The 14,311-nt window shown below is 37.0% G+C and overlaps 1 protein-coding gene across 1 annotated transcript in view; it reads left to right on the top strand.

Annotated features, from left to right (window-relative positions):
• Positions 1-14,311, top strand: part of LOC123527547 (ER membrane protein complex subunit 1-like) — a 44,296-nt gene that overhangs the window by 18,114 nt on the left and 11,871 nt on the right. The window contains exons 13-15 of the mRNA XM_053523542.1: positions 385-549; positions 1,488-1,658; positions 10,685-10,810. Of these exons, the coding sequence (XP_053379517.1) occupies positions 385-549; positions 1,488-1,658; positions 10,685-10,810 (462 nt within the window). The remainder of the gene's footprint in view (positions 1-384; positions 550-1,487; positions 1,659-10,684; positions 10,811-14,311) is intronic.

Below are 14,311 nucleotides of genomic sequence, written 5' to 3' on the forward strand. Positions count from 1 at the left end.
TACAATTACCGGTAATTAGATTCAGTGTGTTTTATAGTGTTTTACATATTGTGTTGAACTTGGTAACACATATTCGAGGATAACATTTCTGACATATTTTCAGCACTTTTGAAACAGCCAATAAGTTTTGTACAATATTTAATTTCCTGTAAAGTAATTAAAAGCACAGTAGAAAACTTTATGCAAAGATACTTCATTCATGATTTTTGTTAATGTGGAATGCATTTTTTGTTTGTGCTGAATGCGTATTTGTATTGTTTGCAATTTATTCTGTAAAGCACTTTTGAACATGTGAAAAGAGTGCTATATAAATGTGGTATAATAATAATAATGAAATTGGAAATGTTTAAAAATATTCAGGAAAGGTCTGTATTTATTTTGCAGATTGTTGGTATGAAGAGTATAAATGGACATTTACTCTGGCAGCATTTTCTCCCAGAGTTAGGTCCCTTTGATAGGTTTGGTAGAGAGAAGGTCTTATTGCATGTTCAAAGAACAACTGCACATTTCCCTAATCCACCACAATGTGTTGTACTTGGGAGAAACAGGGTGAGTAAAATCTCTAATAAAGTCATAGGAATATTATGGAACTATGTAAAAAGAAATTATAATATTTTACTGATTGTGAAAGTCACATATACTGGAGACTATCAAGTCAGATGTTTTCGCAAGGCTAAAATTTTGCTGTTTTTAAAATTAGAAATAGTTTTTGAGATAGAATATTTGCAATGTGCCATGTGTGGCCAGCTTGTGAAATATTTACTAGAATATTTGCAATGTGCCATGTGTGGCCAGCTTGTGAAATATTTACTAGAATATTTGCAATGTGCCATGTGTGGCCAGCTTGTGAAATATTTACTAGAATATTTGCAATGTGCCATGTGTGGCCAGCTTGTGAAATATTTACTAGAATATTTGCAATGTGCCATGTGTGGCCAGCTTGTGAAATATTTACTAGAATATTTGCAATGTGCCATGTGTGGCCAGCTTGTGAAATATTTACTAGAATATTTGCAATGTGCCATGTGTGGCCAGCTTGTGAAATATTTACTAGAATATTTGCAATGTGCCATGTGTGGCCAGCTTGTGAAATATTTACTAGAATATTTGCAATGTGCCATGTGTGGCCAGCTTGTGAAATATTTACTAGAATATTTGCAATGTGCCATGTGTGGCCAGCTTGTGAAATATTTACTAGAATATTTGCAATGTGCCATGTGTGGCCAGCTTGTGAAATATTTACTAGAATATTTGCAATGTGCCATGTGTGGCCAGCTTGTGAAATATTTACTACTGTTTGTAACAATAAAGCACATTTGGGAGTTTTTATTTTCATAAATACAGTCATTGAATATAGCAAAAATAAATCATAGTTAAAAATATCTGATTTTACAGTAGGTAAATTCCATTCAGAGAGAGGACAGTATATTCTTTGAAGTATTCTTTACTGCTAATTTACTGGCAATTTGTCCTACTTTATGTTTTAGGCGTCCGGACGTGGCCATCTCTTTGCCTTTGATCCAATCAGCGGACACAGTGTATCACAGATGCCGGCTGGAGGCCTCCATCTACCATACAACATTCAGCAAGCTTTCTTGCTGGGAGAATGGGATGAACATTTTATGAAGGCTTTAATTATGCTGGATGATACATTCACGGTTTGTATAGTTAACTCTTTAACTTGAATTTTCAGAAAAAGGGATACTTTGAAATCATTAAGATTCATGGGGGAGTCTTATGCCCCCCTTCGAAGAAGGATGGGTATATTGTTTTGCAGATGTCGGTCTGTCGGTCTGTCTGTAGACCAATCGGTTTCCGGATGAGAACTCAAGAACACTTTGGCCTAGGATCATGAAAGTTGATAGGGAGGTTGGTCATGACAAGCAGATGGCCCCTATTGATTTTGAGGTCAGTATGTCAAAGGTCAAGGACACAGTGACCCAGAACAGTAGAACTTTTTTTTGCCCAATAACTAGAGAATGCTTTGGTCTAAGATCACATTTGATACGGAGGTCACTTATGAATGGTAAATGACCCATAATTATTGATTTGAGGTCAGTGCGCCAAAGACCAGTGCACGGTGACCAAATAATTTCTGTTTCTTGTGCAGTTACGGAATGCATCAAGGGGGCATTTCGTGTTCTACGAGCTCTTGTTTTCATGGTTGTGTCAGTAAATGAAATCAAATCCTAATAAACAGATAAAGTTATCATTAATTTATTTGCAAAATTATAATTCCAGGAATTCAAATCCCAATTAAGTACGTGCTCAGGCCAAAATCATGAAATCTTAATTTCACAGTATTTTCCTTTCATTGAAGAGGGAGAAAGTATGTGGCTTTAGTTAAGCTTGGTTATAATGAAAGGTTATATCTGACTCAAGTTTGCTTCCTTAAAAATCAGTGTTGGTGTCATATAAGTCTGTGTGACTGTGACCATATTAGGGTTCAAACCTGCTAAGTCCAGGTTGAGCGTCTGAAATTAAAATCATTAGATAGACATCCTTTTTATTGCTTTGGCCATTTTGATTTGTCCATTTGCTCATAAACTGGGGAAGACTTAAGCCTGCTGCTGTCAGTCTTGGTGGGATGATTGTTTTTGGTCAGTATAATAGGGAAATGGTCAAGGTCATAGCAGTTTTAATCAGTTCCAAATCATTCATCGGAGAATGCTAGGAACTATTAAATTTAATCCATAATTTTTATCCCCCGCCAAAGGCGGAAGAATATAGTTTTGGCATTGTCCGTCCATTCGTCTTTCTGTCTGTCCGTCCGGAGCCATATCTAGGAAGTGGTTGGGAATATTTAAATAAAACTTCATATACCTCTTCACCACTATGCCGAAATGCGGCCTGTCAAGTTTCAGTCAGATTGCCCAAGTAACACCAGAGTTATGGCCCTTGGAAGTTTCTAGTGTTAACTATATAGGGTACTATAAATATGGCAATTTCTGCTTCATAACTTGTGACATATTTGACCTAGAACTATGAAAATTAAATTTAGATCACCATAATGTGGTAGTTCACACACAATTTCGTCAGGCTATCTTCAGAGTTATTGCCCTTTAATTGTTTAAAAATCCACATAATTATTTGTACATAACAAACTAACCAATTGGTAGAATTTCATTAAACTTCTTTCATTTTTTTCCATGAACATTTATTATTATCAACATGTGAAGTTGTGTACCCACACCTGGTCACACCCCCCCCCCCCCCCCCCCCCACCAACATTTTTTTTCTTCATTTTTTATTTTCCATCAGTATTTATAATCAACATGTGAAGTTTTGTACCCTCACCCAAACTACTTGAATACAATATTTCATTCTAGTTACACTTCAAGCTCACATTTCAAATAACTCCATATAATTCTAAAAGCTAAGCTTATTACAGTAAACATATTCCATTCAAAATAATTTCATTAATCAGGATCAACCTAACATACATTTATTTCAAGACAGAAATTAATACCAACAAACCAAATAAAGAATTCAGTTTATAATTATGACATGTTTATTCAGTATTATACTATGATGAATTCAGTACATTATACAAAGTTGATATAAAACAATACTGAAATACATTTTACAATGCAAAATGTCACAGACTTAAAGTTGGCGTAATCTGACCGCAAAAAGAGAAGAACATTTGCTTAAATTCCACTGGTCATCAACTAATTGCCATATGGAATTTATTATTAATCAAAGAAAACTCATGGTGCCGGCGACAGGACAGTGTCACCCTCTTATAATTCAACTATTAATTAATATCATATCTATATGTATTCTCCATTATATCATTATGCCAGTATATCTCCATATATGCTATTCATACTCCTATGTCAGTATATATATATCTCCATATATACTGTTCATACTCCTATGTATATATATCTCCCCATATATATGTTAAGCATACTCCTCAGTATATATATATCTCCATATATACTGTTCATACTCCTATGTATATATCTCCCCATATATATGTTAACCATACTCCTCGGTATATATATATCTCCATATATACTGTTCATACTCCTAGCTATTCTTAGAGCCATATTAAGGAGAGAAGAAAACCAACCAGACCTATATTTTGAAGATAAATTTATAAAATTTGAGAGTGACACCATCCCATCGCCAACAGCCTAGAATTTTCCGCCACAACAAAGTGCGCAAGCAATTTGTCCCCCAAAATTGTAGGCTTAACCACTAATGAATTTTTTATCATGTTGGGTCAGCGGTGCTGTAGGCCGTGCCCGTGCTGCCTGATACACTAAACTTAATTAAGCTAACAGCTCGTTGCTGAATATTTGCCACAGACGAGGTTCCAGTATGCACGGATTCGGATTTGCATCTGGGGCGAGTGTTCGAAATCTGCCCATCAGAAAACGAGACAAGGCATCAGTTATTAAGTTTTTAGTGCCAGGTACATGTTCTGCCTTAATCACTATGTTCATCTGTAAACATTTTAGAGTTAAATTTCTGATCAAGACCATCACTAAATCAGATTTTGATGTCATTTTGTTAATGATATGGCAGACTGACATATTATCAAATCTAAAACATATCTTTTTGTTTCTCAGTTCATTTCCCCATGTGAATATAGATACAACAATTGGAAACAATTCAAGAACAGTGATATCAGCAGTATAGCCATGTTTGTGCCAGTCTTGGGGCCATCTCTCGGACATCCATTTGCCAGCAAAATATATACCAAATCCTAGGCCCTCACCCCCTGCACTGTCTGTAAACAACTCTACATCCCGATTGTAAGACCAAAATCGATCATGAAAGACCTGAATACCATTGAATTTGCTAAAAAATGCTTTCCACATAATCAAATCCTGCCTTATTCCGCTATTAATTCGCAGATGGTGATACGGTTTAGTAAGACCACATATGGCATTAATCAGTCTTCTGCAGAAAGGGCGACCTGGAATTATTGCCCGACATGCAAAATTCAGAATGCCAATTAAACTTTGCATTTCTTTTAGTGTGCATCTTTTTTTATGCAACATAGCATTCAAAGAAATTAAGATTTCTTGTACCTTTTGTAGGGGCAAACGGACTACCATCTTTTCAGAGTCTATTTCCAGGCCAAGGAAAATTAATATTGTAACAGGACCTTCTGTTTTTTCTGGGGCCAGTGGCACACCAAGCTGTTGCATGCATGTTGAAAATATCTGCATTAATTTTTTGCATTCAGCAGAGTTATGTTTTCCTCCACCCAAAAAGTCATCTAAATAATGCATCAAGTTACGAGATTGAGCTTTTTTCCTTACAACATCAGCCAAAAAATCTGCAAATCTGTTAAACAAATTACAACTTATTGAACAACCAAATGGTACACATTTATCGAAATAGAAGTTTCCATCAAAAGTGAAACCTAACTGGTCAAAATCTTCAGGGCTCACTGGCAGTAACCTAAAAGCACTTTTAATACCCATTTTAAAAAGCTCACATTTATAGCCAAGGTCCTGTACCATATGCACTGCAGTATCAAAACATGTATATTGCACGGAACAGTTTGATGGATTAATATAATCATTTAATGACTGGCCAGCTGGATATGACAGATGATGAATCAGTCTAAAGTCTATTTTCTCAGACTTTTTTGGGACGAGACCCAGTGGGGACACCCTTAGTGTGTGTATTGGCCGAGTCTTAAAAGGACCTGCAACTCTTAAGAGATCTACCTCTTTTTAGCTCACCTGTCACATAGTGACAAGGTGAGCTTTTGTGATCACCCTTCGTCCGTCGTCCGTCGTCAGTCCGTCCGTGCGTGCGTGCGTGCGTGCGTGCGTGCGTGCGTCCGTCAACAATTTCTTGTCTGCACGATAGTGGTTTCATTTATGATTTTATTTTAACCAAACTTGCACACAACTTGTATCACCATAAGATCTCGGTTCCTTTCTTGAACTGGCCAGATCCCATCATGGGTTCCAGAGTTATGGCCCCTGAAAGGGCCAAAATTAGCTATTTTGACCTTGTCTGCACAATAGCAGCTTTATTTATGATTTGATTTTTACCAAACTGGCACACAACTTGTATCACCATAAGATCTTGGTTCCTTTCTTGAACTGGCCAGATTCCAATATGGGTTCCAGAGTTATGGCCCCTGAAAGGGCCAGAATTAGCTATTTTGACCTTGTCTGCACAATAGCAGCTTCATTTATGATTTTATTTTAACCAAACTTGCACACAACTTGTGTCACCATAAGATCTTGGATCCTTTCTTCAACTGGCGAAATTCCATTATGGGTTCCAGAGTTATGGCCCCTGAAAGGGCCAGAATTAGCTATTTTGACCTTGTCTGCACAATAGCAGCTTCATTTATGATTTTATTTTAACCAAACTTGTACACAACTTGTGTCACCATAAAATCTTGGATCCTTTCTTCAACTGGCGAAATTCCTTTATGGGTTCCAGAGTTATGGCCCCTGAAAGGGCCAGAATTAGCTATTTTGACCTTGTCTGCACAATAGCAGCTTCATTTATGACTTGAATTTAATCAAACTTGCACAAAACTTGTGTCACCATAAGATCTCGGTTCCTTTTTTAAACCGGCCAGATCCCTTAATGGGTTCCAGAGTTATGGCCCCTGAAAGGGCCAAAATTAGCTATTTTGACCTTGTCTGCACAATAGCAGCTTCATTTATGATTTGATTTTAACCAAACTTGCACACAACTTGTATTATCACAAGATCTTGGTTCCTTTCTTGAACTGGCCAGATTCCATCATGGGTTCCAGAGTTATGGCCCCTTAAAGGTCCAGAATTGGCTATTTTGGCTTTTGCAGCCATATAGATATTTCATTTATGATTTTATTTGATACAAACTTCCAAAATATCTTCAACAACAATAAATCTTGGATTCCATGAGACATCAGATCCAATCGTCGGTTCCAGAGTTATTTTATATCTGATTACCTCCCCTGATAGTAATCAAAATGGATTTATATCAGTAAGTTCTTATAGCACTTATTTGAAATTTCATTATTGTCATTAGTTGGACTGAGCCAATCAGGGTAGATAACTATGGACTGATTTTATGTCAAATTACCTCCCTTTATTTCAAATTAAAATGGGTATATCTCCGTAACTAATGAAGATACTGATCTGAAATTTCATTTATGTCAACAGATTTATTTGGCAGATCCTTCTTTTGTTCACTTACAATAATTGTTTTTTTTAATTACTTCCCTTTTACGTTACTATAAATAGCTTATTTTTAGTAACTTTTTCATTATTGGCTGTAGGGAAAAACCGAGACCACTTTTCTGTGGTACAACATGGATGGTACCTCCAATTCTTAGGTGTATTTTGACATATCTGTACCTTGTAAGAATTTTGTTTTCTTTTTGGTTAAATTTCTTCCTTTTGTTGTTACTGTCCTTTGGACTTAGATATTTTTTCTGAGGACCTTCTTGTCCTCAAGTGCAATGATAACAGGTGAGCGATATAGGGCCATCATGGCCCTCTTGTTTAATTTTTTCTCTAACAATATCTGGGTGTTCCATAGCAGATTTTAAATTTCTAGCATCTGTAGCCATGCGTGGGCCCTCATACTTTAAAGAAAACCCATCTTTAAATCCATTAAGCAAAAACTGGGCTTCAGAAAGATCATAATCTAATAATTCTTCTTGCAATTTTGCCAAATTTATTGGAGATGGTGCTAGTTGCATAAATGCTTGAGCATCATTAGCGTCTTTGACCTCTGTAGCTTCCCTGACCTTGACCTCTCCCATATGACCTTGTATATGGAGTCCCTCTGTATGATCCTCGAAAGGAATTTGTAGGCTTATATGATCGAAAGGATTCATGCTGCAAATCTTGTAGGTGACATGCAAATTCTCCATGTTGTGCGTTATAGCATGTAGAACAGACATGGCGATACCTACAATTATCCCATCTGCAAAAACCTTTATTAAAATCTATGCAAGGAGGGGATTTTAATTTAGAAGGCCCAGATGTCTGGGTAGAGTAAACACTATGATGTACTGAAAAACATCGTAGCCAAAGATCAGGATTAATTGTTGACCATGGTGCAAAGTTTTGTGCTTGGCGCAGACGAAACTGTTCGTCATACGTGCGCCACATAGTACCTCCATATTTAGCAGCAGCTTCTCTAATAATAAACATATAATGAAGCATTTGTTGTGTTTGATCAGAGTATGCTTCCAAATAGATACTTGAATAGATCAAAAAGGCATCAGTCCATTTTTAGCTCACCTGTCACAAAGTGACAAGGTGAGCTTTTGTGATCGCGCGGTGTCCGTCGTCCGTCGTCCGTCCGTGCGTCCGTCCGTGCGTGCGTCCGTAAACTTTTGCTTGTGACCACTCTAGAGGTCACATTTTTCATGGGATCTTTATGAAAGTTGGTCAGAATGTTCATCTTGATGATATCTAGGTCAAGTTCGAAACTGGGTCACATGCCGTCAAAAACTAGGTCAGTAGGTCTAAAAATAGAAAAACCTTGTGACCTCTCTAGAGGCCATATATTTCACAAGATCTTCATGAAAATTGGTCTAAATGTTCACCTTGATGATATCTAGATCAAGTTCGAAACTGGGTCACGTGCCTTCAAAAACTAGGTCAGTAGGTCTAAAAATAGAAAAACCTTGTGACCTCTCTAGAGGCCATATATTTCACAAGATCTTCCTGAAAATTGGTCAGAACTTTCACCTTGATGATATCTAGGTCAAGTTCGAAACTGGGTCACGTGCCTTCAAAAACTAGGTCAGTAGGTCAAATAATAGAAAAACCTTGTGACCTCTCTAAAGGCCATATTTTTCATGGGATCTGTATGAAAATTGGTCTGAGTGTTCATCTTGATGATATCTAGTTCAAGTTCGAAACAGGGTCATGTGCGGTCAAAAACTAGGTCAGTAGGTCTAAAAATAGAAAAACCTTGTGACCTCTCTAGAGGCCATACTTGTGAATGGATCTCCATAAAAATTTGTCAGAATGTTCACCTTGATGATATCTAGGTCAGGTTTGAAACTGGGTCACATGCCATAAAAAACTAGGTCAGTAGGTCAAATAATAAAAAAACCTTGTGACCTCTCTAGAGGCCATATTTTTCATGAGATCTTCATGAAAATTAGTGAGAATGTTCATCTTGATGATATCTAGGTCAAGTTCAAAACAGGGTCACGTACCTTCGAAAACTAGGTCAATAGGTCAAATAATAGAAAAACCTTGTGACCTCTCTAGAGACCATATTTTTCAATGGATCTTCATGAAAATTGGTCAGAATTTTTATCTTGATAATATCTAGGTCAAGTTCAAAACTGGGTCACATGAGCTCAAAAACTAGGTCACTATGTCAAATAATAGAAGAAACGACGTCATACTCAAAACTGGGTCATGTGGGAAGAGGTGAGCGATTCAGGACCATCATGGTCCTCTTGTTCAATTGAAGATACCTTATCACTAGACACCCTTGCTTTAGTGACCATGTGCCCATTTTCATCTACTCCAAGGAATGAACCTGAATACATATCATTTAGCTCCACAGCCCCTTTTAATAGAAGAGCTAAGTTTATATATTCAAGCTGTTTAATTTTCATTTTAATCTGATCAGGGACATGACAAGCCAAAGAATCCCCGCCACACCTTATCAGTTCAGGCTTTTCAATGACTAACTCTGAAGTTTTATTAGTATTAGGTAGAACCATAGATTCTGAAATTAACTTCTCAAAATCAATGACATTACCTCTTTTACCATCATCCCTTTCCACCTGTTGGTCTAAAATATTCACTATCTTTGTCTCATCCACCCCAGGCTCATCTTCCCGTCCTTCCTCCCTAGTTTGCCTTGTTTTTTTCTGTTTATGTGAGACTGCTGCATCAGTTTGCCGCCTTTTTCTAGCTCCTTTACCCCTTCCAGGCATTGTTATAACTTTAATGTTCTTGGATGGCAACAAAATACTTTAGATTTGAACAGATTTAATTTTCTAAATTTTTTGTTCGATGTTGCTTTCAACTCATGCGAAATCAAGAGGAGATAACTTTCGGAACACTTCCTGTTGAAGAGTTATAAGGAAGGACAACACCAGGAATAAAATATTACAATGATACACAGTAGCCTCCCTTGATAGCAAACAATTACCGTATTTCTGCTAAAATAAACTGGGCTTTATTGTACAAGACAATAAGCCGCATTATTATGTACACTTAAAACATTCGTTTTCTGTTAAATTGATCCTGACTAATGAAATTATTTGCTTCTTAGTAACATCCTTAACTTTTTGACGGATATATTTCTTTGCCATTCCTCACCACAAACCCATTCGGTGGGGGATAACAATTCATCGAATTTGCTTGTTATACACTCTGATTGATATAAAAAAGAAAATCTGAAATCATTAAATTTTGTTGCACTTTTTAGCAGGTGTTTATTCATATTTAAAATATCCGTAGGGATTTACTTCAAATGATGTAAAATCAAAATATTTTGGGAGGGATTAATATTTACTGACAGTGTATAGCAAAAAGTAAATGATTATTTGTTATGTTAAATGAGTGTTATCATTGTTTTAAATAAACTCTATATGCCTCACAAATTTGCCGTATAACATGAATATTCTACCATGCTAATAATAATCAGATTTTACAGTAAAAATAAGGAAATTAAAGTGTCCCTTTCACCAGAGTTTATTATCTGATATTTAATTGTATTGCAGGTACATACATATCCAACAAGTGCCCTGAGTTTTGTAGAGAAACACAGATCATCTATCTATATATACCTTGCTGATGTTGACAGTAGTTTACTCAATGGTTATAGACTGGTTCTCAGTCAAAATAAGGTAAATGAGATGCCTATAATTGCATAAATATAAAATTCTTGTATGGATGCATGGTAGTAACTGGTATACAAGTTTTATCCATGTGGGGGCCCTCCACAGCCAAGTAGTTAAGGTTGCTGACTTTAAATCAAATACCTTTTACTGCTGTGGGTTCGAAACCTTGCTTGGTGTGTAGAATTCTTTTAAAAGGAAGCCATCCAGCTGGATTACGTAAGTCTACCTAGGTGCATGCCCGTGCCTGAAAAAATGCCCTGAGGGGCACCTGGGGTCTTCCTCTTACATTGAAGGTGAATTAAGACTATATTTCTTACATGTATTATACAATACATGTATATAGTCCTATAGACTATGGCCTTTAAAATATTGCAGTGTGTACTGCTGCCTGCAGTACAGACCAAAATATCATGATATTCTGTGGAACACACCAGTTGCACTACCAAACCATAATATGTATATAGTTTTATAAGTATCTGACTTTAAGATACGAAACTTTGATAGACGATTTTACTTAAATCAAAATTAAATTCCTGTTGAGACCGACCATCAATATTGAGGAAGTATTTTAAAACAAAGTAGTATAAGATACATTTATTTTTATAGCTCTTTGTTTCAAGACATTTATTTACTTAACATTTAATCTTAAAAGTGCAGCTTACATATGAAGTCTCCCGATTAGCTCAATAAGAAGAGAGCAGTTCAACAGATCGCGGGGTCGTGAGTTCAATCCTCCGGCAAGGTATTCTCCGACACCATTTGATAAACTACGTTTTCTCCTTCGTCCTCAACCTCCGATTCATGAGGGGAAGTTGGCAGTTACGCCCCATGTTCCCTTGATTTTACATAGAGCTCTATAGGAAAAACATGAAAACAACTCGTTTTTAGCTCACCTGTCACAAAGTGACAAGGTGATCTTTTGTGATCACGCGGTGTCCGTCGTCCGTGCGTCCGTCCGTCCGTGCGTAAACTTTTTGCTTGTGACATCTCTAGAGGTCACATTTTTCATGGGATCTTTATGAAAATGGGTCAGAATGTTCATCTTGGTAAATTCTAGGTCAAGTTCGAAACTGGGTCATGTGCCATCAAAAACTAGGTCAGTAGGTCTAAAAATAGAAAAACCTTGTGACCTCTCTAGAGGCCATAATTTTCAATGGATCTTCATGAAAATTGGTCAGAATGTTTACCTTGATGATATCTAGGTCAAATTCGAAACTGGGTCACGTGCCTTCAAAAACTAGGTCAGTAGGTCTAAAAATAGAAAAACCTTGTGACCTCTCTAGAGGCCATATATTTCACAAGATCTTCATGAAAATTGGTCAGAACGTTCATCTTGATGATATCTAGGTCAAGTTTGAAACTGGGTCACGTGCCATCAAAAACTAGGTCAGTAGGTCAAATAATAGAAAAACCTTGTGACCTCTCTAAAGGCCATATTTTTCATGGGATCTGTATGAAAGTTGGTCTGAATGTTCATCTTGATGATATCTAGGTCAAGTTTGAAACTGGGTCACGTGCGATCAAAAACTAGGTCAGTAGGTCTAAAAATAGAAAAACCTTGTGACCTTTCTAGAGGCCATATATTTCACAAGATCTTCATGAAAATTGGTCAGAACGTTCACCTTGATGATATCTAGGTCAAATTTGAAATTGGGTCACGTGCCATCAAAAACTAGGTCAGTAGGTCAAATAATAGAAAAACCTTGTGACCTCTCTAAAGGCCATATTTTTCATGGGATCTGTATGAAAGTTGGTCTGAATGTTCATCTTGATGATATCTAGGTCAAGTTCGAAACTGGTTCACGTGCGGTCAAAAACTAGGTCAGTAGGTCTAAAAATAGAAAAACCTTGTGACCTCTCTAGAGGCCATATATTTCATGAAATCTTCATGAAAATTGGTCAGAATGTTCACCTTGATGATATCTAAGTCAAGTTCAGAAGTGGGTCACGTGCCATCAAAAACTAGGTCAGTAGGTCAAATAATAGAAAAACTTTGTGACCTCTCTAGAGGCCATATTTTCCATGGGATCTGTATGAAAGTTGGTCTGAATGTTTATCTTGATGATATCTGGGTCAAGTTCGGAAGTGGGTCACGTGCCATCAAAAACTAGGTCAGTAGGTCAAATAATAGAAAAACCTTGTGTCCTCTCTAAAGGCCATATTTTTCAATGGATCTTCATGAAATTTGGTCTGAATGTTCATCTTGATGATATCTAGGTCAAGTTCGAAACAGGGTCATGTGCGGTCAAAAACTAGGTCAGTAGGTCTAAAAATAGAAAAACCTTGTGACCTCTCTAGAGGCCATACTTGTGAATGGATCTCCATAAAAATTGGTCAGAATGTTCATCTTGATGATATCTAGGTCAAGTTCGAAAGTGGGTCACGTGCCGTCAAAAAGTAGGTCAGTAGGTCAAATAATGAAAAAATGTTGTGACCTCTCTAGAGGCCATATTTTTCATGGGATCTGTATGAAAGTTGGTCTGAATGTTTATCTTGATGATATCTAGGTCAAGTTCGAAACTGGGTCAACTGCGATCAAAAACTAGGTCAGTAGGTCTTGAAATAGAAAAACCTTGTGACCTCTCTAGAGGCCATACCCTTGAATGGATCTTCATGAAAATTGGTCAGAATGTTCACCTTGATGATATCTAGGTCAAGTTTGAAACTGGGTCACGTGCCTTAAAAAACTAGGTCAATAGGTCAAATAATAGAAAAACCTTGTGACCTCTAGAGACCATATTTTTCAGTGGATCTTCATGAAAATTGGTCAGAATTTTTATCTTGATAATATCTAGGTCAAGTTCAAAACTGGGTCACATGAGCTGAAAAACTAGGTCACTATGTCAAATAATAGAAAAAACGACGTCATACTCAAAACTGGATCATGTGGGAAGAGGTGAGCGATTCAGGACCATCATGGTCCTCTTGTTTTCTGAAACCGCGAGGCACAGAGCTTACATACTTTGCATGCGGACTTGTCTAGTGGACCTTGATCCAGATTGTTCAAATAATGACCCAGAGCCTATTAAAAGTCCCCGTCCTTGGGGTTGCATGGACTTATACAGCTAGAGGTTTCAACAATTTTTAATCATAATTCATAGGTTGTTTACTTACAAATAGCTCAGGTCCCTGAGTAATTAGATCATTATGAAACTTAAGCTATGGGACTCAGGTGAGCGATTCAGGGCCCCTCAGTGAAAAAAATGAAACTGGGACTGGGCTTTATATGTAGGGGGAGACCATTCCAGGAACGAATTGTTCTTGCAAAAAAAAAGTTTTAATGGTATTGCATGTGGGCCTGTTGGATCAATAGTTCAGGTTCCTTGTAGGTGTGAGGTGGTTATGGTCAACTGACTGTTCCTTATTTTAAAAAAATATATAACAATTCCTTTCTTAAAGCATTCTGCACACTTTAGGCGGTTTGGATATAGGTGAGAGGCAAATAATTCTGATTCAGCGATCTTAATCACTCAGCCACGGAAGTCCTGCTGTTTCGACTTTTAACCT

This window comes from Mercenaria mercenaria, chromosome 14, assembly GCF_021730395.1.
Source record: "Mercenaria mercenaria strain notata chromosome 14, MADL_Memer_1, whole genome shotgun sequence".
NCBI lineage: Eukaryota > Metazoa > Mollusca > Bivalvia > Venerida > Veneridae > Mercenaria > Mercenaria mercenaria.